Here is a 25,933-nt window from a genome sequence, read left to right on the forward strand (position 1 = left end):
ACATTGAGGGAGGGCCCAATGTCACGTGGAAGATCCAAGGCCACGTGAGCCATATTGGAAAGAACTGAAAGTTGAAGAAACCTTTGTCTTTACTTTGTGGGATCTTGAATTAAACTAGTTATCTGATGGCCTCCTGGATGGAGTTAGGTGAGGCAAAGTCCTTGGATTTATCTTTGATCATTCCAGGGAGGAGCATTCCAAGCAAAATGACTTGATAGGGGATAAACCCTAGTGAAAAACAGGAGTTGTCATGGGACAAGTCTCCTGAAATCTTGAGGAGCATTTAAATGCCCTGAAAAGAAAAGAGAAAAACAAGGTATTTGGAACCTACTTTGTATGCCGAGCGTTGACAGTATGAGTGCATATAAACTGCATTGTGATTGACTCCTGTCTGATTGAATTAAGTAAGCTGCCATTTTTTTGTGTGTTCTTTTAATTGTTTTTTAAAAATTAATGTGGTACTACATATTGGGGTATTACTTAATACCAGTACATTTTCACCGAACCTTGTAATTAGATGAAACTGATCATTTTGAGCAAAAAGTTAGGAAAAGGTAAAGCAAATCAGGGTTATTCAGAAGTAAGGAGGGATATAGTCCAAGGAACATTTGGAGAGAAAAGAGACAATGGCCTCTTACCATATCCTCAAGAGTTGGATTGTAAATTGGATTCTAATTTCACCCAAGTCTACTTCATCACTTGATATAGAGTGCATATATAGAATTTGCACAAAAGGTGATAATATTTTGAATAGCAATGCTGTATATGCTGTTACAACTCAAAACAGGTGAATGAAAGTAGGCTAGTGGGTCCAGAAAAACAAGAATTCCCACAATCTGGGAAAAGAAAGTATCACAGGAACTGTGTTGTTCTTTTAAGTGTTAAGCATCTATCATAATCTTAGTTCAGTAAACATTACTAAATATTAGTAACTAATCGAATTCATCATAAATGTTAATTATTACTTAAAGAGCAGTGCCTTGAGTTTAAACACTAAGGTCTTGTGAGAGACAGGCACCTTGATTGATTCTGGCTCTGAGAGTATTCATTTGAGTTTGGATTGTTACTTAAGCTTTTTAAACTTCTATGAGAAAAAATGGAGATATTAATACACTTAGTAGGAGAAGCTCATAAATGAGATAGTTCCAATAGAGTGTTAATTTTGATGACTAGCCAGCAGTCAATGCTCAACCCATAATAACCACTAATAAATATTCTTTTTTCTTAATTGTGGACTTGACACTGGAATTAGTAGGTTTTGCTATATATTGAAGGACATATATGTAGCAAAGAAAGAACTACCTAATAGATATCCTTCCCCTAAATAGTTCGTTTCCGCACGTAATAAGGTCTAACAATATATGTAAATACATAGTTTCATTTAATCCTCAAAATAAACTTGTTCAGTGAATGCTGTTACCCATCCTGATTTTTCTTAAGGAAACTGAGGCTTGAGCACCTGGGTGGCTCAGTTGGTTAAGCATCCGACTCCATCTCAGCTCAGGTCTTGATCTCGCAATTGTGAATTCAAGCCCCACAATGGGTTCCATGCTGGGTGTGAAGCCTACTTAAAAAATTAAAAAATAATCATGTAAAAATTCTTTTAAGGAAAAAAAAAAAAGGAAACTGAGGCTCAAAGAGGCTCTATAGAGCAAGGCTTACTCTAGGCCACATGTTTTATAAGGATGGAACTAGGGAAAGTAGCCAAAGTCTGTCTGATTCTAATAAAGCCCATATTCCAACAAGTACTTGAAAGAAGGTACACAAAATATAAAGAATAAAATACACTGGATAAGAGTTGGTTTTTAACTTTAAGCATGGGTAAGATTGTTCATGAAAAGTCTGAAGAACAAAAGGACAACGGGTTTCTCTTTGGAATCCTCCAAGTTGTAGGCTCAGGGGGACACACCTACAGCCTGGGGACAGAGGCACATAAGTGTGGAGCTCCAAGGAGACCTAGATTTTAGAATTTCAGTTGAGACTCTCCTTGGAGGTCTAAAAAGAGTAGGTTAAGGAATGATAGAATTTGGTGATTGAGGACTCATGTCTAATCTTCTGGTAGCCATTTAAGATATTTGAATGTCCAGGGAATTTGATAGCATGATAGCTTCAGGAAGATTTCGGGTCTGAATGGTTTTAGTCTTTTTGACTTGGAGTAAATTGTACTGGCTCAAAGCTTCAGAGGAGGAGGTCAGGAACAAGAGCACCTGGGACCAGAGAGGTTGAGTTCTTACCTCAGTTTTGTATACATTTGGAGCCAATCTACAATTTACATGTTTCTGTATTAAATAGTAGTTGTCCCTCCCTCTAATGACATGATTCCCCTCCTCTGCCCCACCCCCACGTAAAGGATTTACTTTGGATTCTGAGACCCTGTGGCCAAATAAGGGTGGGGTTTTTGTTGGGGATTGGAGTAAAAACTTTAGAATAGAAAAGACGTCTGTATCTGGTGGATTGAATTGGAAAAGGAACTTTCCAAGTCTCTGCAATGGCTTCTATTTGGCCCAGGTGTGGAAGAACCATAATTCATTCTGGCACCAAGGTAGGACCAATGGGGACCAGTGGGGACCAGTGGGGACACGTGCAAACTCAGTCCCTTAGACCCCACCCTCTCCTGCCTTTCTCTGAACTTTGGACATCTCACAGGGTGGCTGTAGGCAAACTGGAGAAACAGGATAGAGGCAATGCTCAAATATTAGGGCTACAACACTTGGTGGCTAGGTGTCCTTTTTTTTATGCCTAAAAAAGGAAAGAGCTAGACAATTTTTACTGTCATAGCAAAATAAGGTAACTATTTTGCAGGTCTACTTTGAAGGAGGATTTTTTTGTGTATGTGTGTTAAATGTTTATTTTCGCTTTGGTGAATGACTGGTTAATCTTTCCTTTTGATTTAAATTTGGGTTTGTTCACAAGCAGTTGTGCAGAGCAGGGGCTGACCTCCATGCTTCTGTGGGAATGTAGGAGGTAAAATACAGTATCCAGCATGATTGCATCATCTGAAAGTCAACATTAATGGAACCACCAGTGGGCCTCCTGAATTTTTTCTCCAAACACTTAATTTTTAGGTTGAGAACATAAGTCCTGAGGGTGTTGCTTCTGATTAGGTATAAGCACTTTGTGGGATGCTCCTTTTCTTCTGCGTGTTATTTTTTTTAATTTTTATTTTTTCCTCAAAGGGGATAAAGGTTATCTTGGTTGGGGGGAAAAGGTGGAAAAAATCGTAGAAATTACAATGGGGCTATATTCCATAAACATACACACTATATTTGTGAAATTTAAATTTCATTTCCCTAAGTTTATTAGGGAAAAAAAAGCTTTAAAAGACTCCTGGGATGGGGGGGAGACCGGGCGGTAAAACGAAACAAAACAAAAACAAAAGGCAGGTTGAAGCACTGATCTACCTATAGTAAAGGTCAGAGTCTTGTGGACCATGTCTCTGTACATGCTTTGAAAGATGTTTTCATGTCATCTGAGCACCTGTTTCTTGATACAGCATGTATGGAATACAGCATGTATGGAATGTGACTGTTGGGAGAGGCTACAGTCAGATTCTGTCCAAAGGGCATAGTCATTTCAGAATCAAATACCACTTTGCTCAATGCCATTTGAGCTCATTCAGGAATGGGTGTAAGAGTATCACTATGATAGGAATGTGGAGAAATAAGAGAACAGAGGGGGCTCAGCAACTCTTGGGCTCAGATCTGATCTAAGGTGTTCAACATTCCTGTTGGTTTGGGATGGGTGAGAGGGGCCCAGAGCAACTTCTATTCTTGTGACTCGTATAGCGCCCAAAGGAGAAAGCTGTGAGACTTTGAATTACTCACTGTCCCTTAAATGGTAGCCTTGGGTGGTAGAGGAGGAAGAGACAAAACACAAGTGGGCAGGTGGCATGAGTTTGGGTCCCCAGGGTGCATATAGAAAGTTAGGGAATAAAACAGCCATCATTTCAGTATTCACTCCCTTTGGAGAGTTGGCTTCTCATTAGAGAAGGTAGATGTTAAAAAATGTTTTGAGGCACAAAATGGATATTTGGGAATTCACTGTGCCTAAGTAGATTAAATGTCAAGGAAGTCTTCATTAAAAAAGAAAAATTCAGGTGCGCCTGGGTGACTCAGTCAGCTAAGCGTGCGACTCTTGTTTCTGCTCAAGTCACTATCTCATAGTTCCTGGATTAGAGCCATGCAACGAGCTCCGCACTGGAGCCTCCTTGGGATTTTCTCTCTCTCTCTCTCCCTCTCCCTCTCCCCCTCCCTCTCTCTGCCCCTCTCCTGCTCGCTCTCTCTTAAAATAAAAATAAGTAAACTTAAAAGAAAAATTCATAATGTAGTTACTGGAGCCTGTTGCACCAGCAGTCTCTGTTGGCGCACTCAGTGGTATGATGAAATCAGTTCCTTCCAGCTCTGGGATTGTGCGCCTTTCTTCCTAACACCCTCTCGGGTGTCATGCTGATAATTTACAGTCCACCATGGTGGAGGTGTGCACACCATGAAAATTGGCCCACACTGCAAAAGTGTTTCCTCCCTCTTATTTCCCAATCTGATTGTCAAACATTTACCAGTATTCTACTGAGTACAGTTTCTATACGACACAAGTAGACAATTGTGCATAGCCTTCCTGAAATATTTTTTTTATATTTTATTTTTTTTCATCAATCTCTCCATGGAACGTGGGGCTCGAACTCAGAACCCTGAGACTGAGTCGCACACTCTAATCACTGAGCGAGCCAGGTATTCCTGAAATATTTTAATATATAAACTTACTATATATTTATGTATATATAAAATACATATATACTCCACACCCTTTCTTTATGCTTTAATTTGTAATTTGATACTACATAAACTTTGAGCTTTTTTCACTTACTGTATGCTAGAAATCTTTTCATAGGAAGCTTAATCAATTTTGGTTTACATTTAGTTATTTATTTTTTAATGTTTATTTTTTAGAGAGAGAGACACACACACAGTGGGAGTGGGGGAGGGGCAGAGAGAGGGAGACACAAAATCCGAAGCAGGCTCCAGGCTCCAAGCTGAGAGCATAGAGCCTGATGCAGGTCTCAAACCCACGAAACATGAGATCATGACCTGAGCTGAAGTTCAACCACTTAACCAACTGGGGCACCCAAGTGCCCCATTTTGGTTTAAATTTAAGGGAAATATATTTTAATGTTTATTTATTTTTGAGAGAGAGAGATCACCTGCGCTTGCACATGAGTAGGGGAGGGGCACACAGAGGGCGACGGAGGATCCAAAGCTGGCCCTGAGCTGACAGCAGACAGCCCGATGTTGTTTTTGATCCCAGGAACTGTCAGATCATGACCTGAGCCAGTCAGATGCTTAAGTGACTGAGCAACTCAGGTGCCCCTAAAGGAAATAAATTTTAAAAATCAAAACTCTATTTAATTAGGACTTTTTTTTTTTTAATATTTATTTTTGAGAGAGAAAGGCAGTGTGAGTGGGGAAGGGGTAGAGAGAGAGAAAGAAAGAGACAGAATGCAAGCAGGGGAGGGGCAGAGAGAGAGGTAGATACAGAATCCGAAACAGGCTCCAGGTTCTAAGCTGTCAGCACAGAGCCTGATACGGGGCTCTAACCCATGAACCATGAGATCATGACCTGAGCTGAAGTCTGACACTCAACTGAGCCACCCAGGTGCCCCACCCACTTTTTTTTATTTTAAAAAATAAAAGCATTATGTGTACAGGTTCTATATCCTCTTATTTGTTTGGTTGGGTTTTTTCTTTTTTTCTTTTTTTTTTTTTAACATTTATTTATTTTTGAGACAGATAGAGACAGAACATGAGCAGGGGAGGGTCAGAGAGAGAGGGAGACACAGAATCCGAAACAGGCTCCAGGCTCTGAGCCGTCAGCCCAGAGCCTGATGCGGGGCTCGAACTCACGGACCTCGAGATCATGACCTGAGCCGAAGTTGGACGCCCAACCGACTGAGCCACCCAGGCGCCCCTGGTTGGGTTTTTTCAACTGTCTGGTATATCCTGGACATTTTTGACTATTAACAATGGAATTTTTTTTTTAAGATTCTTTTTTTTTTTAATTTTTTTCATTGTTCATTTTTGAAAGAGTGAGAGAGAAAGAATGAGTGAAGGAGAGGCAGAGAGAGGGAAACATAGAATCCAAAGCAGGCTCCAGGCTGTCAGTTCAGAGCCCAACTCAGGCTTGAACCCATGAATCATGAGATTCACTTGAGTTGAAGTCAGACGCTTAACTGACTGAGCCACCCAGTCGCTCCTTAATTAAAGACCATTGCTGTCTTAAAAAAAAAGTCCACTATCTCAGATTAATTTTTAATTAATCTTATTGAAATGTAATAAGGATACAGAAAATGTATGTGTATATATGTGTGTATCATATATTTTGACAAACTGAACATAACCTGTGTAACTTGTGTACCCTGACCAAGAAATTAGAAGGGCGCCTGGGTGGCTCAGTCGGTTAAGCGGCCGACTTCGGCTCAGGTCATGATCTCACGGTCCGTGAGTTCGAGCCCTGCGTCAGGCTCTGTGCTGACGACTCAGAGCCTGGAGCCTGTTTCAGATTCTGTGTCTCCCTCTCTCTGACCCTCCCCTGTTCATGCTGTCTCTCCCTGTCTCAAAAATAAATAAAACGTTGGGGCGCCTGGGTGGCGCAGTCGGTTAAGCGTCCGACTTCAGCCAGGTCACGATCTCGCGGTCCGTGAGTTCGAGCCCCGCGTCAGGCTCTGGGCTGATGGCTCGGAGCCTGGAGCCTGTTTCCGATTCTGTGTCTCCCTCTCTCTCTGCCCCTCCCCCATTCATGCTCTGTCTCTCTCTGTCCCAAAAATAAATAAACGTTGAAAAAAAAATTTTTTTTTAAATAAATAAAACGTTTAAAAAAATTTTTTTTTAAGAAATTAGAATTTATTTCTACTAAGATTGTTTAGTGTTTAATTACACAATTGGATAATGCTTCAATATTTTATATTTTGAATGTAACTATAACTATCCTGAACATTGATTCCATTTTTCAGCCAATACTCCTTGTTCGTCTGTGGAGTTGGGTATATCATCTTCATTAAAGAGGAAGTCTCCTAAGTTTTGATACTTAACATTTTTTTCTCCCTGAGGCATTGAGTAGAATGTGCAGAGCCATATTAAAGATTAGGAGGTGGAGCTTGTCTTTGCATTTGCCCCTCACAGCAGGAGGAAATGCCCTTAGTGTCTGAATTCCTGTGCTATAATTTTGGCTGAGCTGTTTCATGGTTTTAAAAAATTGAGATTGGGGTGCCTGGGTGGCTCAGTCAGTTAAGCGTTTGGTTATTGATTTTAGCTCAGGTCCTGATGTCATGGGTTCATGAGTTCAAGCCCCATGTCGGGCTCTGCTGGTGGTGCAGAGCCTGCTTGGGATTCTCTGTCCCTCTGTTCTTCCCCTGCTCTCGCTGTCTCTCTAAATAAATAAATAAATAAATAAATAAATAAATAAATAAACTTAACAAATTTAAACGTTTATTCATTTATTTTGAGAGAGAGCATGAGCACGAACCCCGCTTTGGGTAAGCCCTGCTTCTCTCTCTCTCTCCCTCCCTCCCTTTGTGCCGCTCACTCGCTTGAACCCTCTTCTCTCTCTGAAAAGAAAATTAAATTAGATTAAAAAATTAAAAATTTTAAGAAGATAAAATATTTTTTAAAAATAAATTATGGGGGCGCCTGGGTGGCGCAGTCGGTTAAGCGTCCGACTTCAGCCAGGTCACGATCTTGCGGCCCGTGAGTTCGAGCCCCGCGTCGGGCTCTGGGCTGATGATGGCTCAGAGCCTGGAGCCTGTTTCCGATCCTGTGTCTCCCTCTCTCTCTGCCCCTCCCCCATTCATGCTCTGTCTCTCTCTGTCCCAAAAATAAATAAACGTTGAAAAAAAAAATTAAAAAAAAAATAAATTATGGAACTTAGGGTAAACAGTGATTGCTTAGTGGGAAAAAGTTTCTCTTAGTGTTGATGAAAATGTTCTGGAATTAGACACGATTGTTGCATAACATTGTAAATATGCTAAAAAAAACCACTGAATTGTAGGATTTTAAGTGGTAAAATAACTAATTTTGTAAGAGTAATATGTTACAGCAATAACAATAACCGAAAACCAAAAATAATTCAAATGTCCATGTATAGTAGAATCAATACATTGTAGTCATTGTTTGACTGTCCAACAATAAGAATTAATGGACTTCAAGTATACTTAACAAGATGGATGAATCACAAATACGATTTTGAGTGAAAGGAAGTCAGTTATTTAAAGTTTGGAAGTAAGTAAAAGAAATCTATGATAGATGTCAAAGCAATGGTTACCCTCAGGCAGTGAAATGATGACCAGATGGGAGTCTCTTGGCCTGGAATCTGGGCACATAGGTGTTCGTTTTGTGAAAATTCAATTAGTTATGTACTTATGATTTGCACATTTTTCTGCGTGTATTTTGTATTTCAAACAATAGATATTGCCCATTGAATGGTACCAACATAAAAATATTTAAAAATTAATTTGGAAAAACAATTAAGTATACCAAAATATTAATACACGTGGGTTCTGATAGTTTGTACTTCGGTCTTTTTCTTTTTTCCTACACACCCATTATTGCTATTTTCTTGAACACATAAAAAAAGCAAAAATATTTTTTCAGGGCTTTACATTTAGTTTCTATTAAACTGTAAATTTCCCATGGCTCTTACTCGCATGTTTGCATAGATAATATGAGATATCTCTGTGTTCATTTTGTAGGCAAATTTTGACAACAAACCAGTAAATGGCCCCAAGTCAGAATCCATGGAATACAGTAAATGCCATGGGGACCAACAGAAATTGGAATTAAACCCACCTCCCCTTGAAAATGTAACTAAAAATGAAGACAGTATGACAGGTATTGAAGTGGAGAAGTGGACGCAAAATAAGAAATCACATTTAACCGATCATGTCAAAGGAGAATTTAAGGCAATTGTGACTGAAGCTGAAAAATTGAAAAACTCTGAAGATGACAAGAAGAAAGTCCTACTCACCGAGTTACCAGAACCTCAGAAATTGTTTGCACAAACTGTAAGAAATGGCATTAAAAATGTACACTATTTACCAACCGAGACCAACGTGTGTTTTAAAAAATTCAGTATTGAAGAATTTGGCAAGGCATTTGAAAACAACTCCTATAAATTCCTGAAAGACACTGCCAACCATAATGCCATGAGCTCCATTGCCACTAATGCGAGCTGTGATCATCTCAAGGGGAGAAGTAATGTTTCAGTCTTCCAGAAGCCCAGCTTTAACTGCAAGTCTATCCCAGATCCAGCAAATTTCAACCTAAATAGTCATACTAGTACACACAATGAAAGTGATCAACCCAAATCTCTAGAAAATATACCAAGTAAAGAATCAAAAGATGGATCTCCAGTTCAACCAAGTCTTCTATCCCTGATGAAAGATAGGAGATTAACATTGGAGCAAGTGGTGGCCATAGAAGCTCTGACCCAATTATCAGAAGCTCCATCAGAAAATTCTTCACCATCAAAGTCTGAGAAGGATGAAGAAACAGAGCACAGAACAGCGAGTTTGCTTAATAGCTGTAAAGCTATCCTTTATTCGGTAAAAAAAGACCTTCAAGACCCAACCTTACAAGGGGAGCCAGAAAGCCTTCATCACTATCCATCTTTGGAAAAGCAAAGTCCATGCAGCACGGTGGTATTTAATGGCCAAAATATTTCCAAGTCACACAACAACTCAGCTGCTAACCAAACATCTACAAAGTCACAGGAATATTCAAAAGTCACAAATTCAGGATCTCTTTTCATACCAAATCCAAATTCGTCTAAAATTGACACCAATAAAAATGTTGCTCAAGCTAGAATTACCCTTGAGGGTTCTAAGAATTTGCATCAGTTGCCACCAACAAGTGATAAATTGGGGTATTGTAACCAGTCACTGGCCAGCAGTAAACAGATAGACTCAAAAGATGATCCATCGTGTCAAGATACAGTTCATAGTAAAATAGAGGAAGATGTTGCAACACAGTTAACACAACTTGCATCAATAATTAAATTCAATTATATAAAACAAGAGGACAAAAAGGCTGAAAGTACATCAACAAATCTTGTTGCATATAATGTGCAGCAAAAATGCAGTCAGGAGAAAATCACAGTACAACAGAAACCACCTTCCAATGTACAAAACAATCATAGCTCATCATTAACAAAGCACAAGAACACGACACAGAAAAAGACAAAATCTACCCCATCAAGAGATCGGCGGAAAAAGAAGCCTGTAGTCCTAACTGGTCAAGATAATGACCAGAAAAAGAGGGAACAGCTGTCATATGAGTACAGTAAGTTACATGACATTTGGATAGCATCTAAATTTCAAAGATTTGGTCAATTTGGTCCACATGATTTTCCCATTCTGTTAGGAAAAATTCCTCCCCTAACCAAAGTATGGAAACCACTGACTCAAACGACTTCAGCATTAGAACACAAAAAATTATTTCCTCCACTCACTCAGATAAAATTTGAGCGATATTATCCCGAATTAGCACAGGAAAAAACCATGAAGGTTGAACCTTTGGATTCTCTCCCATTATTCCAGTTAAAAACAGAATCCAATGGGCAGGCGTTTACAGAAAAAGTTTATAATTCTCAGGTACAGCCATCCGTGAATGTCAATCAGAAAGCTCATCCTTTACTCCAGGCCTCCTCTCCAACTAACCAGTGTGCTAATGTAATGGCTGGCGAAGACCAAACACAATTCCAGCAGGATGTTAAAGACCAAGTCATGCATCAGAGACTGCCGACATTGCCTGGTATCTCTCATGAGACCCCCCTACCAGACCCAGCACAAATTCTCAGGAATGTAAATGTAGTGTGTTCAGGTGGAATTACAGTGGTTTCTACCAAAAGTGAAGAGGATGTCTGTTCATCCAGTGTTGGAGCATCAGAATTTTCCCCAGTAGACAGTGCACAGAAAAGTTTTAATGATTATGCCATGAACTTCTTTACCAATCCTACAAAAAACCTGGTGTCCACAACGAAAGATTCTGATTTGCCAACCTGCAACTGTCTTGGTAAGTGTGGGGCCGAGTGTGTTATGTGTTTCTTCTTTGTTTACTTCCGTTAATTGCCTCCTCATGACCAAATCAAATTTTGGGTTGTCTTTCATATGTGGCATTTTTGCCCCATTCATGTTCTAGCTGAAATGGACTAAATCTATGCCGATTTTTCTGTGGGACCTTTACTGATTATGCTCAAATAATTGGGAAGTTTAATGCATAATTTGGAAACTTTCTTAAGTGGAAAATTTGCTGATTTCTCTTGGCCAAATTTTATTGTGAATATGATAGGAATGAATTCCTTTAATACTTTATTATAGTTTATTCTTACTATATGGAAAAGAATTTCAACCTGTAAGCATTTTGTTTCAAAAATATTTTTTTATTGTGAAATATAAAACCTACACACAGAGAACATAAAATATATGTGCAACTTAACAAATAACTATACAAAGTATGTGTGATTGCCACCCCATTAAAGAACTGGACCTGGTTTATTTCTTTTTCAATGCTTAGTGCTCTTCTGCTCTGCAATACAAAGGATGTCCTTATATATGAAACAAATCCATAATCTTAGCTGTTGAAGAATTTGAAAACCTTTTGAAATTCTAAAATATTAAGTTGTTGTATAATATTGTTTTCCTGTTTAAAAAACAAATAGGCATGTGTAAATAGCTGAGCTGGGAAGTGATTTCTAACTAATACATATTTTGTGTCTTAGGAGTCATTGAAAGAGATCATTCAGGAACTAGTAATTAGAATTTTTATCAGCCCTGAGAAAATCTTGCAGGACTAAAGATTCTTAGGCAGGCCTTATGAGAAATTTGCTCAGTATTTAAAACATACAAAAGCTTAATTTGAACCCTGTACTAATTAGTCGTTGTTTATGGCCAGATTTCATGTAAGAGCTTTTGTAAAAGAAGAATTAATTTACTCTAATGTAGCTGTAATAGAGAGATTAAATAGATTGGGTCATTCAAGTTTGTTACACTACTTGATGCCCTCATTATTTCAGCTTTTATACAGCTTATCAGGACAAAATTTGTGAAATAACCTGTTCTGAACTCAAATAGGTTTGATTATTAAGAGTCTTTAAAAAAAAAAAAAAGTCTTAAAATATAGCCCCAAATCACGAAGATTTAAGATTTGCCTTGAACAAGGGAAGTTTTTTTTTGTCAGAAGTAGGTGGTTGGTTAGTACATTCCAGAAGGGGTAAAGGATTGTTTGGAAGGATAAACTATATCATTCTGATTTTTTTTCAAAACCACAGTAGAAAAATTACTGAAGTATATAGCCATGACTATTTGCTCTTGATTTTCTAAAGTACATTTGACATTCTGAAGTCAATCCTTCTATTTCTCCGCTCATCATTCAACACCACTTAGACAGCCTGCCATGTGCCAGGTACCAAGGATAAGCTCTTCTTGGAAGGATCTCATAATCTGAAAAGGGGTGACAATGCTGAGTGGGGTCGAAACAGGAGAATGAATGAGAGGTTCTTGGACCAAGTACAGAAGAGTGTAATAATGATGATTCCCATTCCAGATCTTTCACTGCCAAGTCTGATACAGTACAATGGCCCTGACTTGTTATATTCACAACATCCCTACAAAGGGAAGGCTTATTGGGGCACCTGGGTGTTGCAATCGGTTAAGCGTCCGACTTCAGCCAGGTCACGATCTCGCGGTCCGGGAGTTCGAGCCCCGCGTCAGGCTCTGGGCTGATGGCTCAGAGCCTGGAGCCTGTTTCCGATTCTGTGTCTCCCTCTCTCTCTGCCCCTCCCCCGTTCATGCTCTGTCTCTCTCTGTCCCAAAAATAAATAAACGTTGAAAAAAAAAATTAAAAAAAAAAAGGGAAGGCTTATTAACTCCAGTTTACAAATGAGGAAACTAAGTCACAGGGAAGTTCACAGCTAGTGAATGACTAAACTGGATTTCAAAGACAGTCACAACTTGAGAGCCTACCTTCCTCTTGTTTCAAAAATCTGAAGTAAAAAAGGGACGGTAATTTTTTTAATATCATTAGAAATGGAAAAAAAATCTGTAATTTAAAATGCCATTAAAATTTATATTTTAGTCTAATTTTACTGAGCTAGTATAATTTTACTGTGTGCATAATTTCAGTAGGATGATTGTCTAGTTTCAAAACTCTTTCCGTAGAGATAGTAACTAGTCACAGGGTAGGAGTTGAGACACAACTAAGCATTTAAAGTTTATTGAACATCGGCAGTACACCCGTTAATTGTTTTATACATTGTCACTTACATGTGTTCCTATAATCATTACATGCAAGATTATTGTGCTCATTGTGTAGAAATGGGAAGTGATGAAAAAACAAAAAGCAGACTCACTCAGAAATCATCCCAAGTGGGATGATCGTATCTAAGAGTAAAAGATTTCCATGCAGGTATTGTGTTCTAGCAAAGTAAGAGTAATTAACCTCTTAATCACGCCTCCTCAAATTGAGCACTATTGGCATTTTAGATAGGATAATTCTTTTTTTTTTTTTTTAATTTTTAAATTTACATCCAAGTTAGTTAGCATATAGTGCAACAATGACTTCAGGAGTAGATTCCTTAATGCCCCTTACCCATTTCACCCATCCCCCACCCACAACCCCTCCAGCAACCCTCTGTTTGTTCTCCATATTTAAGAGTCTTATGTTTTGTCCCCCTCCCTGTTTTTATATATTCTTTTTGCTTCCCTTACCTTATGTTCATCTGTTTTGCATCTTAAAGTCCTCATATGAGTGAAGTCATATATTTTTCTTTCTCTGCCTGACTCATTTTTCTTAGCATAATACCCGCTACTTCCATCCACATAGTTGCAAATGGCAAGATTTCATTCTTTTTGATTGCCGAGTAATACTCCATCGTATATATATACCACATCTTCTTTATCCATTCACCTATCAATGGACATTTGGGCTCTTTCCATACTTTGGCTATTGTTGATAGTGCTGCAATAAACATTGGGGTGCATGTGTCCCTTCGAAACAGCATACCTGTGTCCCTTGGATAAATACCTAGTAGTGCAATGGCTGGGTTGTAGAGTAGTTCTATGTTTAAGTTTTTGAGGAAAGGATAATTCTTTATTGTAGGGGAACTGTCCTCTGCAACCTAGTCTGTTTAGTGGCATCCATGGCCTGTAATACACACACACACACACACACACACACACACACACACACAGACACACACCCCTGCCCAGTTGTCACAACCAAGAAGGTTGGACAAATTTTCTACTCAAGAAAAATCACCCCTGGTTAAGAACCACTGCTTTAGATCATCAGTAATAACTTAAAATCTGTTCAGTGTATCTTAGGAAGCCACAAAAGTAATCTTGTGTTGTATCCAATGTCCAATCACAATGACCTTTCAGTCAGTATAGATGCACCACAGCCCGAAATGCATTCCTGAGCGATTCCAGCTAGACATGATTCTGAGAGGCCAAGTTAAACATACTGTTTTTGTGAAATATATAATTCACACCCATAAAATTTCAGGTAGGACAGAAATACGATGCAAATGTCTTCTTACAGTGTAATTTTCTAACGATAAATCCTCAGAGTTTTTCTATATGAATTAACATTATTACTGATTTAAATTTTGGTTACAGTTTTAGAAAATTTGGATCTTTTAAAATATACTTAAAAATACTCTATAGGGGCGCCTGGGTGGCTCAGTCGGTTAAGCGGCCGACTTCCGCTCAGGTCATGATCTCACGGTCCGTGAGTTTGAGCCCTGCGTCGGGCTCTGTGCTGACCGCTCAGAGCCTGGAGCCTGCTTCAGATTCTGTGTCTCCCTCTCTCTCTGATCCTCCCCCGTTCATGCTCTCTCTCTGTCTCAAAAATAAATAAACGTTAAAAAAAATTAAAAAAAAATACTCTATATACTATATTTTTGCAACTTGCTTTTAAAAATATGAAATCTCAGGGTTTTCATTGCTTAAATATTATTGTTTTGATAGTTTTTTTTTATTTTTCCACTATATAAACATCCCACAATTTATTCAACCTATCATTTAATGACATGCTAAATGTGCTTTTCTCTTTTGATAGTACAAATAATTGTGACAAGGAACATTCCTGCGTACATTTGCATTATAAATATATAATTAGGCAAGTGTATAGTATAATAAATTCTTAGCAGTACAGTTGCAGGGCTCGATTTTAATAGGATTGTAAGGCCAGGGTTTTAAGATGTATTGCTCTCATAACTTTTAATTGTGTACCTCAATTATTAATAGATTCCTTTTAAAGCAGGAGGTAGGAAAATAAATATGACCCACATCTTAAAATATTTTTCTCCTTTGATTCTTAGAGGAAGAATGAAATAGTTAGGAGCTGAAAGAAAGAAACAAGTGAAATTCTAGGGCTTATTGTCCTAGACATTAATTATTAAATCTTTCCAAAAGCTTGTCAAGATTCATTGTTCTGAATTCGAAAACAAATAATAAAACTATATCCTCCTTGCCCCTATGCAATTCTGTAAAGCTTTGGGTCTAATAATCTTATTCCTTCCACAGATCGAGTTATACAAAAAGACAAAGGCCCATATTATACACACCTTGGGGCAGGACCAAGTGTTGCTGCTATCAGGGAAATCATGGAGAATAGGTGAGGAAATATCCTTCCCTGTTAAAATCCTTCATTACTGTGGACCTGACTCAATGCAGAGAAATTATCTCTGGAACAAATGAGAAGTATATATATACCTTCAGGAGTGGAAGTTGGATGTTTCTTAGGGCCCAGGCAAAGAATAGTGTCCTGGTGTCCCTGCTGAGTCACTCATCACCTGAGCCTTGGGGCCCTCAACAAGACACTCACAGAGCAAGGCTGTCTTTGTTAAATTCAGAAATACTTATTTTTATATTACTGTATAATCATAGTGATAGTTCAGATTACCTCCATCAACACTGCATTCACATTCCTTATGCTTATCTTGGAGCCAGTCCATTTTTTAAAGGAGTGATCTTTAAGGATAAGTAAGCAGAATGGGATAACAAAAATATTGGCCACACAAAAATACATTTTTAACAAATGTAAATTATGAGGAGTGTTTGATTTCTGTACTTCTTTAAAGCTGTATCTTATGTACATTAAGATGTCAAAAGTGTATATCGCAATTAATTGCAATTATTTTCCCTTCACTGTGTTTTGTACTCAGGTATGGTCAAAAAGGAAACGCAATAAGGATAGAAATTGTAGTGTACACGGGAAAAGAAGGAAAAAGCTCTCACGGGTGTCCAATTGCTAAGTGGGTAAGTATTTTGTGCTTACACATTTTTCAAAACTAGATTTATTCCACATATAAAACCAATCAATTTATTTTCCATGAATATGTGGACTAGAAAAGTATCCACCCTTATTATTCCCTGGGAAATAATCAGGAAGCTTTTTATCTTAGCCTGGACTTTTTATGTTAAATGAACAAAAGTTCCCAGTTATTACTTAGTGATCTTCAGCTCCCCAAGGTCACCACTTTTGTCAGTGTCTTATGTACTTTTAGAGATCTTTTAATGAATTTATAGTTAGGTAACATAAGTAAATGGTACTAAATTATACATACTGCTTTATATCTGTTATCTGTTTCTGTATTGAAATTATTTCCAAGCCATTATCCATAGGACCACCTTAATGAGGATCATATAATTTTGAAAGCAAAACTAAATTTTTTTACAACATACTCCCAAAATTGTACCCATGACTACTTTGGTTTTCTAAACATGCAGAACTGAATTCAACTTCTTTGGGAAGTTCTCAACTGTAAAACAAGTTCCTAGCCAAATATATATATTCAGTAGGACATTTACACCCACAAGGATATTAACCAGTTTATTTGGAATTTTTGACCATAGAATCATTAAAAAAAATTTTTTTATGTTTATTTATTTTTGAGACAGAGAGACAGAGCATGTCCGGGGGGGGGGGGGGGGGGGGGACAGAGAGATTGAGAGAGAGAGACACAGAATCCAAAGCAGGTTCCAGGCTCTGAGCTGTCAGCACAGAGCCCGACACGGGGCTCCAACCCACGAACTATGAGATCATGACCTGAACTGAAGTCAGACGCCCAACCAAGTGAGCCACCCAGGCGCCCCAATCGTAGAATCATTTTAGATCCCTGTGCCATCATTTGTTAATAATGATGACGATGTTGTTAAAAAAAAATTGATGTTGGTAATAATGGTAATAAAATAATAACAACTACCTTTTATTACACATCAGGTACTATGTTAAAAACTTGAATCCTCACAAAAGGACTCTGTTATGATTTTGAATAAGGTCAAAGTCAGTAACTTCATACCCCTTTTGGAGAAATTAAAGACATTAAATACAAAATAAAAGTAGGATTAAACCCAGGTATTCCTAAAGCAAGACAATTGCCACACCCATAGCTGCTCTAGTAGTAGAGTATTTGTCTTGGTTACTTTTAAACCTTTGGAAGCAATTAAAAGCACAAGAGCTGCACACTCTAGAATACTTTGTTTCTTTCTTTTTTTTTTTTTTTTTTAGTGTTTATTTTTGAGAGAGAGAGTGGGGGAAGGGCAGAGAGGCAGGATGACAGATGATCTGAATAGGCTCTGTGTTTAGAGCATAGAACCCGACGAAGGGCTCAAACTCATGAACTGTGAGATAACGACCTGAGCTTCCTTTAGACACTTACTCAATTGAGCTACCCAGGGGCCTCCAAAATACTGTTTCTTCAATCTATGTGGAGTTCCTAGTCTTGTCAAAATACAGATAAACTCAAAGATCTAGAATTTACCTTGTTTAGTTATCTTACAGTAAAGTCCCCAAATGCTTAGATGTACATACATATCAAGGTTATTCTTGTGTCTAACGCTATCCAGATGATGATATAATCATTTTAGCACTCCAGAAGGGCCCTCCCAGACAATAACACCACATAAAGGTAACTACTATTTTGACCTTTATCTCTTTAAAGGTCTTTTTGATGAACTCCATATACCCAGACTCATATAGTGTGTGCTCTTTTGTGTCTTTCTCCTTTCACTCAACATTTATAGAACATGAGTTTATTTAATGACTGGGGCTCCAACAGCCACTTTTGAAGCACAGATTGACTTTCTAGTGTGAAGAAAGATAGGAGCATGAGTTCCTGATGATACCAGGAGCGCTGCCAAACTAACTTCAGTCTTTCTTAAATCTGAATTTTTTAAAAATGTTTATTTTTGAGAGAAGGAGAGAGAGAGAGAGGGAGAAAACATGAACAGCGGGGAGGGACAGAGAGAGGGAGACAGAGGATCCAAAGGGGGCTTTGCTCTATGAGCGCTGGGCCGGATGCGGGTCTTGAATTCATGAATTATGAGACCATGACCTGAGCTGAAATCAAGAGTCGGCCCCTTAACCAACTGAGCCACCCAGGTGCCCCTTAAATCTGAATTTCTTTAACATGAGAGAGAATTTTTTTTAACACGTTAAAAACGTGTTGTTTGGGGGTTTTCTGTTATGTGAGATAGAATCAAGTTCCAAGATAACTTGCCTTCAATTTGTTAGAATGTGGGTGAGTTTTAGAAGAGAAAAGAAACAGTTTCAGAAGGAGAAAAATAAGTGAAGAAACTGTGCTTCTTGAATACTTTCTATTGTCAGCCCCTGGGCTAGATATTAGGGATGCAAACATGAATTAAGATCTACCGGTCATTTTGTAGATGGGAACAAACTGGCCAGGGTTCTTCCAGCCATCACAGAGTTTCAGACTAGGCTTGCTAACTACATGTTTGCTGGGCCACCGCACCTCTCAAGAACTAAATAAAATCTCCTTAAAATGCTCCCCAACTAGTTTTGAACGACTGTTTCCTCATTCATGGATCAACCTCTTGTCCTAGCCAAGCACTGATTTTCAGACTGTGTCAATTCAGCTGTGAAAGTACATCCTTTCTTCAGTCCCCATGTAACACCCATATGAGTCAATCTCTATGTGTAACAGTTTTGGTGAAGATATATCTAAACAGTAGCCAAAGTGATGTTTATTTTTATGTTTTAATCACTCTTGAAAAATACAGGCGATGCAAAACATTTTAAAGTAGGAAACAATATACAGATTGCCAATTTTTCTATTGGATTATTAGTCTTCTATTGATTTTATGGGAGCCCCTTTGAAAAATTGACATTTGTCATAAAGGTTGCAGATGTATTTCCACTGGTTGTTATTTTTAACGTTCAGAATTTTTAAATCAAATTTTAAATTTTGAACAAAATTTTGGAGATGAAAAAAATTTTAAGGTAAATACCTTTCATCTGTTCTTTGACTTTAGTGTATTGTGTCTTAATTAGAAAAATCTTTACCACTTCTAGCTTATAAGCTGATAAATCTTTCTGTCGTATTTTAATGATTTGATTTTTCTGCATTATTTTATCCATTTTTTGCATGTAGGATGTTAATAACAGCTTATATTTTTTCAGATGACTGTGCAGACATCCAACACCACTTATTTAAATGTCCATATTTTCTCCACTGATTTGTATTTGTTTATACTACTAGATTTTCTGTTGTTATCTCATTGCTATGGGTCTCCCAAATAAGCATCAAATTACTCTTACAATATATTTATGCTATATATTTGTATATACTATGTATTTGTATATTATATACTATATATTTGTATATATACACAAATATATATACTTTACATTATATTTTAATATCTGGTAGAGGTAATTCCTTCTAATTTTCAGAAATCTCTTGACTATTCCTGTCTTGTTTATTTTTCCCCTAAGTTAATAATCAGTTTGTCTAGTTGCAAAACTAAAGTCCTATTGGTGTTATTGTAACCATACCGCACAGAGAATTTGGAGAATATACTTAGTCTTTCTGTCCTACACAGGAGACCTTTCCACTGGCTAGGGTATTCTTTTGGCCTTCAGAGGTGCTTTAATTTTTTTTCAAAGATTTAATTTTAAGTAAACTCTACACCCAACACATAGAGAGTCCCCAAAGCCCCGAGATCAAGAATCACATACTCCACTGACAGAGCCAGCAAGGTGCCCCTCCTTCAGAGGTGTCTTAAAGTTTACTTCCCAGAGTTTATATATTTCTTCTTTTTTCTTTTTCTTTTGTTTCTTATTTTTCAGTTTATTTTGCTTGTGATCTCAGATGTGCAATCATGTAGTCTGTAGTGACAAATTTATATTTTTTCAAATTTTATACAATTTCTTTCACTTCATACAATTATTCAAACAGACTAACTCCAGTTTTATATTGCTTTAAATATGGCCTCCTTATCTTGTTTCTCTCTTTAGTGGGAACTTTCCAGGGCTTTCTCATGAACGGGTCATCAGGGAAGGCCTCTCTGGGGAGGGAACATTTAAGCTGAGAACTGAGAGACAAAAAGGAGCCAAGTGTGCAAAGAATACTCCCAAGAATGCAGGGAAGAACATTCCTAAGCAGAGAAAACAGCAAAAAAAAAAAAAAAAAAGGTGATAGAAAAGAGTATATTCGTTAATAACCTCAGAGGAGTCTAGTCACTGAAGAAGTAGAGAATGGAACCGTGTGAGGGTAAAAAGGTTAGGCAGAAGCCAGGGCATGAATGGTTTTATAGACCATAGTGGGCAATTTGGGTCTTAGTCCATGAACAACATGAAGTCTTTGAGGTATTTTAATTAGGGATATGTTATCTACCTGGTTTATGTTTTATAAAGAGCATTCTAAGGAATTAATTGGCAAATCTGTATTATCTGCTGCTGCTTACCAAGTACTCCAAAATTTAGTAGCTTTGAACAAGGAACTTTTATTATCTCATAGAGCTCTTGTGGATCAAGAATCTGAGGGTAGGGGTGCCGGCTGGCTCAGTCAGCAGAGCATTTGACTCAGTCTCAGGGTCATGAGTTCAAGCCCCATGTTCAGCATGGAACCTACTTAAAAAAAATTTTTTTTAAAAGAATTTGAGAGTAGCTTAGCAGAGTGCTTCCGGAAGAGGGTCTCTCATGAGGTTGAAGTCATCTGCAAATTTGGAGAGTACAGAGTGGAGCTGGAAGGTTTACTTCCCAGGTCATTTGCAGGAGATTCATTGATGGTTGTTTGCTAGAGGCCTTGCTTTCTTATCATAGGACTTAGGTGTTTTCCCATGCCCTGCCATGGCCATAGTAAGTCAATCAAAAGATAACAAGGAAACAGCTAGAATGTCTTTTGGGGGGGGGGGGTGGCGGGGGGAAGCACAAGCAAGGGAGGAACAGAGAGGGGAGGTGCAAGAGAGAGAGAATCCCAAGCAGGCTCTGAGCTGACAGTGCAGAGCTCGATTGTGGGTCTCAGTCTCTTGTACAGTGAGATCTTGACCTGAGTTGAAATCAAGAGTTGGATACTTAACTGACTGAGTCACACAGATGTCCCAACAGTGTCTTTTAGGGTGTTAGCCTTGGAAGTTGCTACACAAGTGAACCCTATTCAGTGTAGGAAGGTTCTGTGCAAGTGTGTAAATACTAGGTGGTGGCAGTCATTGGAGATGTCTTGGAGATGACTACAGCAATATTCTATATCTCTTCTTCACTAAAAATATCATGTTAAAGACACTATATTGGCCTTGTAAAATATATCTATCTCAGCCTTATCCAATATAGTTAATATTTAATATAATCTAACATAGTCCTGTATTTTTGTAAGGAGGAAAAGAAGTCCTTTGTGAACTTTATTAACAAAATAATGCTGTTAAGTATTAACGTTGTTCATTATGGAATATATCAACAGAAAAGTTCATAAAATATAAAGTACAGTTTACCTATAATTGTAAAGAAAACATTGATAAAGCAACTACCCAGGTCAGAATATTGTTTGATTCCTGGAAGCCCAAGAACTTCCCATCCTGACTTTTGTGGTAATAATTTTCTTGCTTTTCCTGCCCTCCCCCTACTCACATATTACTCACATGTTGTTTGGCTTCATTATTTTGAATCTTGCCCTTACATAGTACCTTGCACATTTGCTGAAACAAATAGCAGAGACTGGGTCCCAATACTTGGTATTGACAATTGACATGGGTTCATTAAATCTATATCTGTTACATATTTCTGAATTCTTTACTTTCTTGCCTATTTAGTAGCAAAGGGTAAAAATATCCTTAGGACATGGCAGCTGGCTCTCCCTAGAGTGAGTCATCCAAAAGAAAGCAAGGTAGTTGGGTTAAGTGGTGGGATTCTAGATGATCCTTCCTTCCTACCTTCCATACCTTCTCTTAAGCAATAATAATTACACTGACAGAATTTAGTGTATACCTCTTTTTTTTTTTAATGAAGACAAAAATGAAATCTACCATTCAAAGATTTTGGTAGCATCATTCTGTTGCTATTATTGATTTAAGTCTTCAGGGGTTCTTAGGGACAAAAAAGAGTAGTTAGCATTTTCCATGAAGCAGCTATAGTAAAATTACTTTTTTATTTTCCCTTTTGCAATACTTATCTCAGAATAAAAGAACATTTCAATACATCGTGATACATATCTGGCACTTTTCACAAATACAAAAGCAATCCAGAGATAAGGAATGAAGTAAAGCACGGTTGCTAAGCAACTTAATGAAAATTTGGTGTCTACTAATGAGAAGTCAAAAGTGTAATCTTGATAACAAAACCAAGAATTGATTTTGTATATCTGTGAAAAAGAAAAGCTAGGTCTCGTAAAAGCTTGTATGTCCTAGAGAAATCAAAATATTAATCAAACTTTATTTTTTGCAACCTTTCCAAATTATCTAATTTAACATATTCATATGTTCATTGCTAGTGCCCAAAGCACTGCCCAGCACATAGTCAACACTGAAAAATTTTTGTTGAATGAATGAACATAGAGCTTAAATAAGTCTTATAGAATATTGAATATTTTGAATTTGAATTGGTATCTTGGAACAGTATTGCCGTGGTGTTCATTATTAGCTCTTTTCTAAGGCATGCAGAACTTGGAGTATGAGAATTAACAGTCTGATAAAATTGTCCATCTCAAATTTGAACTTTGATATGGGTCAAATAAAAATTTGAGAGAATTAGGTCTCCATAGTCTACATCCTTTTTTAGGACTTTAGAGCAGATTATTTTGAATGGCACTAGCATTACTGAGTCTTACAGGGATGCTTTATGCAGGAATGAAGTAAAGGGATGGGGTAGAGGAAGACCAATCATTTTAAATGAAAGAATTCAGTAAACAGTTAACTAGTGGTTTGCATTGTTCCATTTTTACTCTTCGTCCTGTACAGTGTACATTTATCGTATATTTGATATTCAACTTTAACCTAAATCAGACATTGTGACTTTTTATGTAAATCTTTTCACTCTATTTTTCCATGTACGTTTGTTCATAGTGGTTGAACTCTATCCTGTTTTTATTGTGCTGCACTTGGCCTCCTTTTCTTGAAGGAGAGACTTATTGGTCCTCTTTTTAATGGTCACACAGAAAAATCCTAGCAGCAAATTCTAACCAGGCAGGACAGGTTTTTGAGCCTTTCTGACATTGTTGTGCCCTTGCTCTTAACACTTTTCTTTGCCAGGTAGTCATTAACCCTCCCCCATAATTGTTAGCCTTTCGCAGATGTTTCTGACTCTGTTCTCTGCTGTCATGTCACTGTGAGTCTTGTCAAGGACTAGTTATCTTGTTACTCTGTAGATTTTGGTGGAAAGGATGGAGTCTCTTGGATACAGTAGGCTCTGTTAACTCCCTATACTACTAACTCCATGAGCGCTTGCGCGTGTGCATGCACACGCTCTTAAGCCTCTGAGGTGGTGGGAGGAGTAGGGACAAGAATTCAAACAGTACGCTGCCCAGATGGCTCCAGTGCCTGATCAGTTCACGGCAGGAATCAGTTTATGGATTCTCCTCTATAGGATTGTTTTGTGGTCAGTAGAGCAGGTGTGGCAGTAAATATATACAAGTGAATATTTTATTGCCTGCTCTGGTCTGAGGTGAGCAGAGTTTTAGGGTAAGAAGAAAACCAAGTATCCACAAGTTTTCAAACCATGTTGTCTGGATTTATATATGTATATAACCTTTGAATGCTTTCCTTTCCCTGTTTGGTTCCTTTGTTCCAAGGTTCTGTCCTCGATGTCTTTGGGCTGTATCATGTTGCTGCATATTTCTGTCCCCAAATCAGGCACTTCTCTGAAATATTACTATGGTGTGTAATAAAGGGAGTATAGTGTCCTGGGCTACTTGTTTGGTTTCTGTGATACCTTGATAATGTGAGAAGAATATTTATGCTTCCTTATTCAAAATTAGGCAGAAGCCAAGAAGTTGATGCTAACTCTCAGCTAATGTTGAACAGACATTTTTCACTGTCCTTGCCTTTTTTTGTTATAAAACATATTTTTCTTGAATTAAGACCACCATTAGAACTACTTTTATAGAGTTCGTTTATTAAGGAAACTTATTATTCAGGTATAATATACACAAACGAAATTACACAAGTCTTCATATATAGCGCAGTTAAGCTTTACAAAGTGAACACTCCCATGTAACCACCAGCTAGATCAAGAGGAACACACCCAATTATTACCAACACCCTAGAAGTCTCTCGCATGTACCCAGTCATTATCCCCAAAGGCTGAAGCTTATTCTATTATCATACATAGGTACTTTTAAATTGTCTTTACCAAAGGGTTGTGTTGTTTTTGTTTGATTGTTTGTATTTATTGGTTTTTTTGGTTGGTCACCATTATTTTGTGCTGAAAATATTGCTCAATTTTTTCTCCCCTGTGACTATTAATAAACTCAAAAATGATCTCACCTTGGTAATAGACTCCATACATGATGCAGATATTACTCCTAGCTGTGATTCTAAACTAGTCCTTTTGTGGGCCCCAGGTCTTCAGTGGAGCTGGTGCAGAACCCTAATCACCTAACATCTTTACAACTGAGATTGTATTAGAAGGACTATTCTATTTGTTGTTGGTTTTTTTTTTCCTTAAGAAAAGTAATGTAGTCCTATATTTATGCAACTATTAAATTAAAATTCAAAACTAAATCAAGGTCAAGTATCCAAACTGAAACTTAAAACCCTATATAAAATTAAAATTAAGTTTTAAGTCACTTGGCCTTTTGGCTAAGATCAAGTATAGTATCTGTACCTATATTAAATGGGGTTTGGAGCAAGGAGATGGAATAGGAGCTTGCACCATCCATTCCACACATTGACCTGGTATTGAAGTACTTACAGGAACCATACTTTAAAAAAAATTTTTTATTTTAATTCCAGGTATAGTTGACATACAACGTTATATTAATTTGAGGTATACAATGCAGTGGTTCAAACATTCTGTACACTAGTCACTGCTCATCAAGTTAAGTATACTCTTAATCCCCTTCACCTGTTTCACTCATTGCCTGCCTACCTCCCCTCTGGTTAATATTAGTTCTCTATAAATAAGCGTCTAGTTTGGGGGTTGTCTCCATTTTTTTTCTTTGTTTTGTTTCTTAAATTCCATGTATGAGTGAAATCATAAAGGTATTTGTCTTTCTCTGACTGACATATTTCACTTAGCATTATACTCTCTATCTAGCTCCATCCCTGTTATTGCAAATGGCAAGATTTAGTAATTTTTTTTTAATTTTTTAATGTTTGTTTATTTTTGAGAGAGAGAGAGAGACAGAATGTGAGTGGGGGAGGGGCAGAGAGAGAGGGAGACACAGAATCCAAAGCAGGCTCCAGGCTCTGAGCTGCCAGCACAGAGTCCGATGTGGGGCTCAAACTCACAGAATGCTAGATCATGACCTGAGATGAAGTTGGATGCTTAACTGAATGATCCACCCAGGTGCCCCAGTTTTTGTGTTTTTTCTTTTTTAAGTTTTATTTATTTAAGTAATCTCTACACCCAATGTGGGGCCCAAACCCATGACCCCAAAGTTAAGAGTCACATACTCTTCCAACTGAGCCAGCCAAGCATCCCTTATTCTTTTTTTT

The 25,933-nt window shown here is 37.8% G+C and overlaps 1 protein-coding gene and 1 pseudogene across 5 annotated transcripts in view; both read left to right on the forward strand.

Moving 5' to 3' along the window:
• The window catches only part of TET1 (tet methylcytosine dioxygenase 1), a 128,678-nt gene that overhangs the window by 60,345 nt on the left and 42,400 nt on the right, over nt 1-25,933 (forward strand). For all 5 annotated transcript variants that reach the window (XM_047826018.1, XM_047826019.1, XM_047826020.1 and 2 more), the window contains exons 3-5: nt 8,738-11,057; nt 15,569-15,659; nt 16,210-16,303. In XM_047826018.1, the coding sequence (XP_047681974.1) occupies nt 8,738-11,057; nt 15,569-15,659; nt 16,210-16,303 (2,505 nt within the window). The remainder of the gene's footprint in view (nt 1-8,737; nt 11,058-15,568; nt 15,660-16,209; nt 16,304-25,933) is intronic.
• LOC125148466 (uncharacterized) lies at nt 25,055-25,203 on the forward strand (annotated as a pseudogene).

This window comes from Prionailurus viverrinus, chromosome D2 (assembly GCF_022837055.1).
Source record: "Prionailurus viverrinus isolate Anna chromosome D2, UM_Priviv_1.0, whole genome shotgun sequence".
NCBI classification, from domain to species: domain Eukaryota; kingdom Metazoa; phylum Chordata; class Mammalia; order Carnivora; family Felidae; genus Prionailurus; species Prionailurus viverrinus.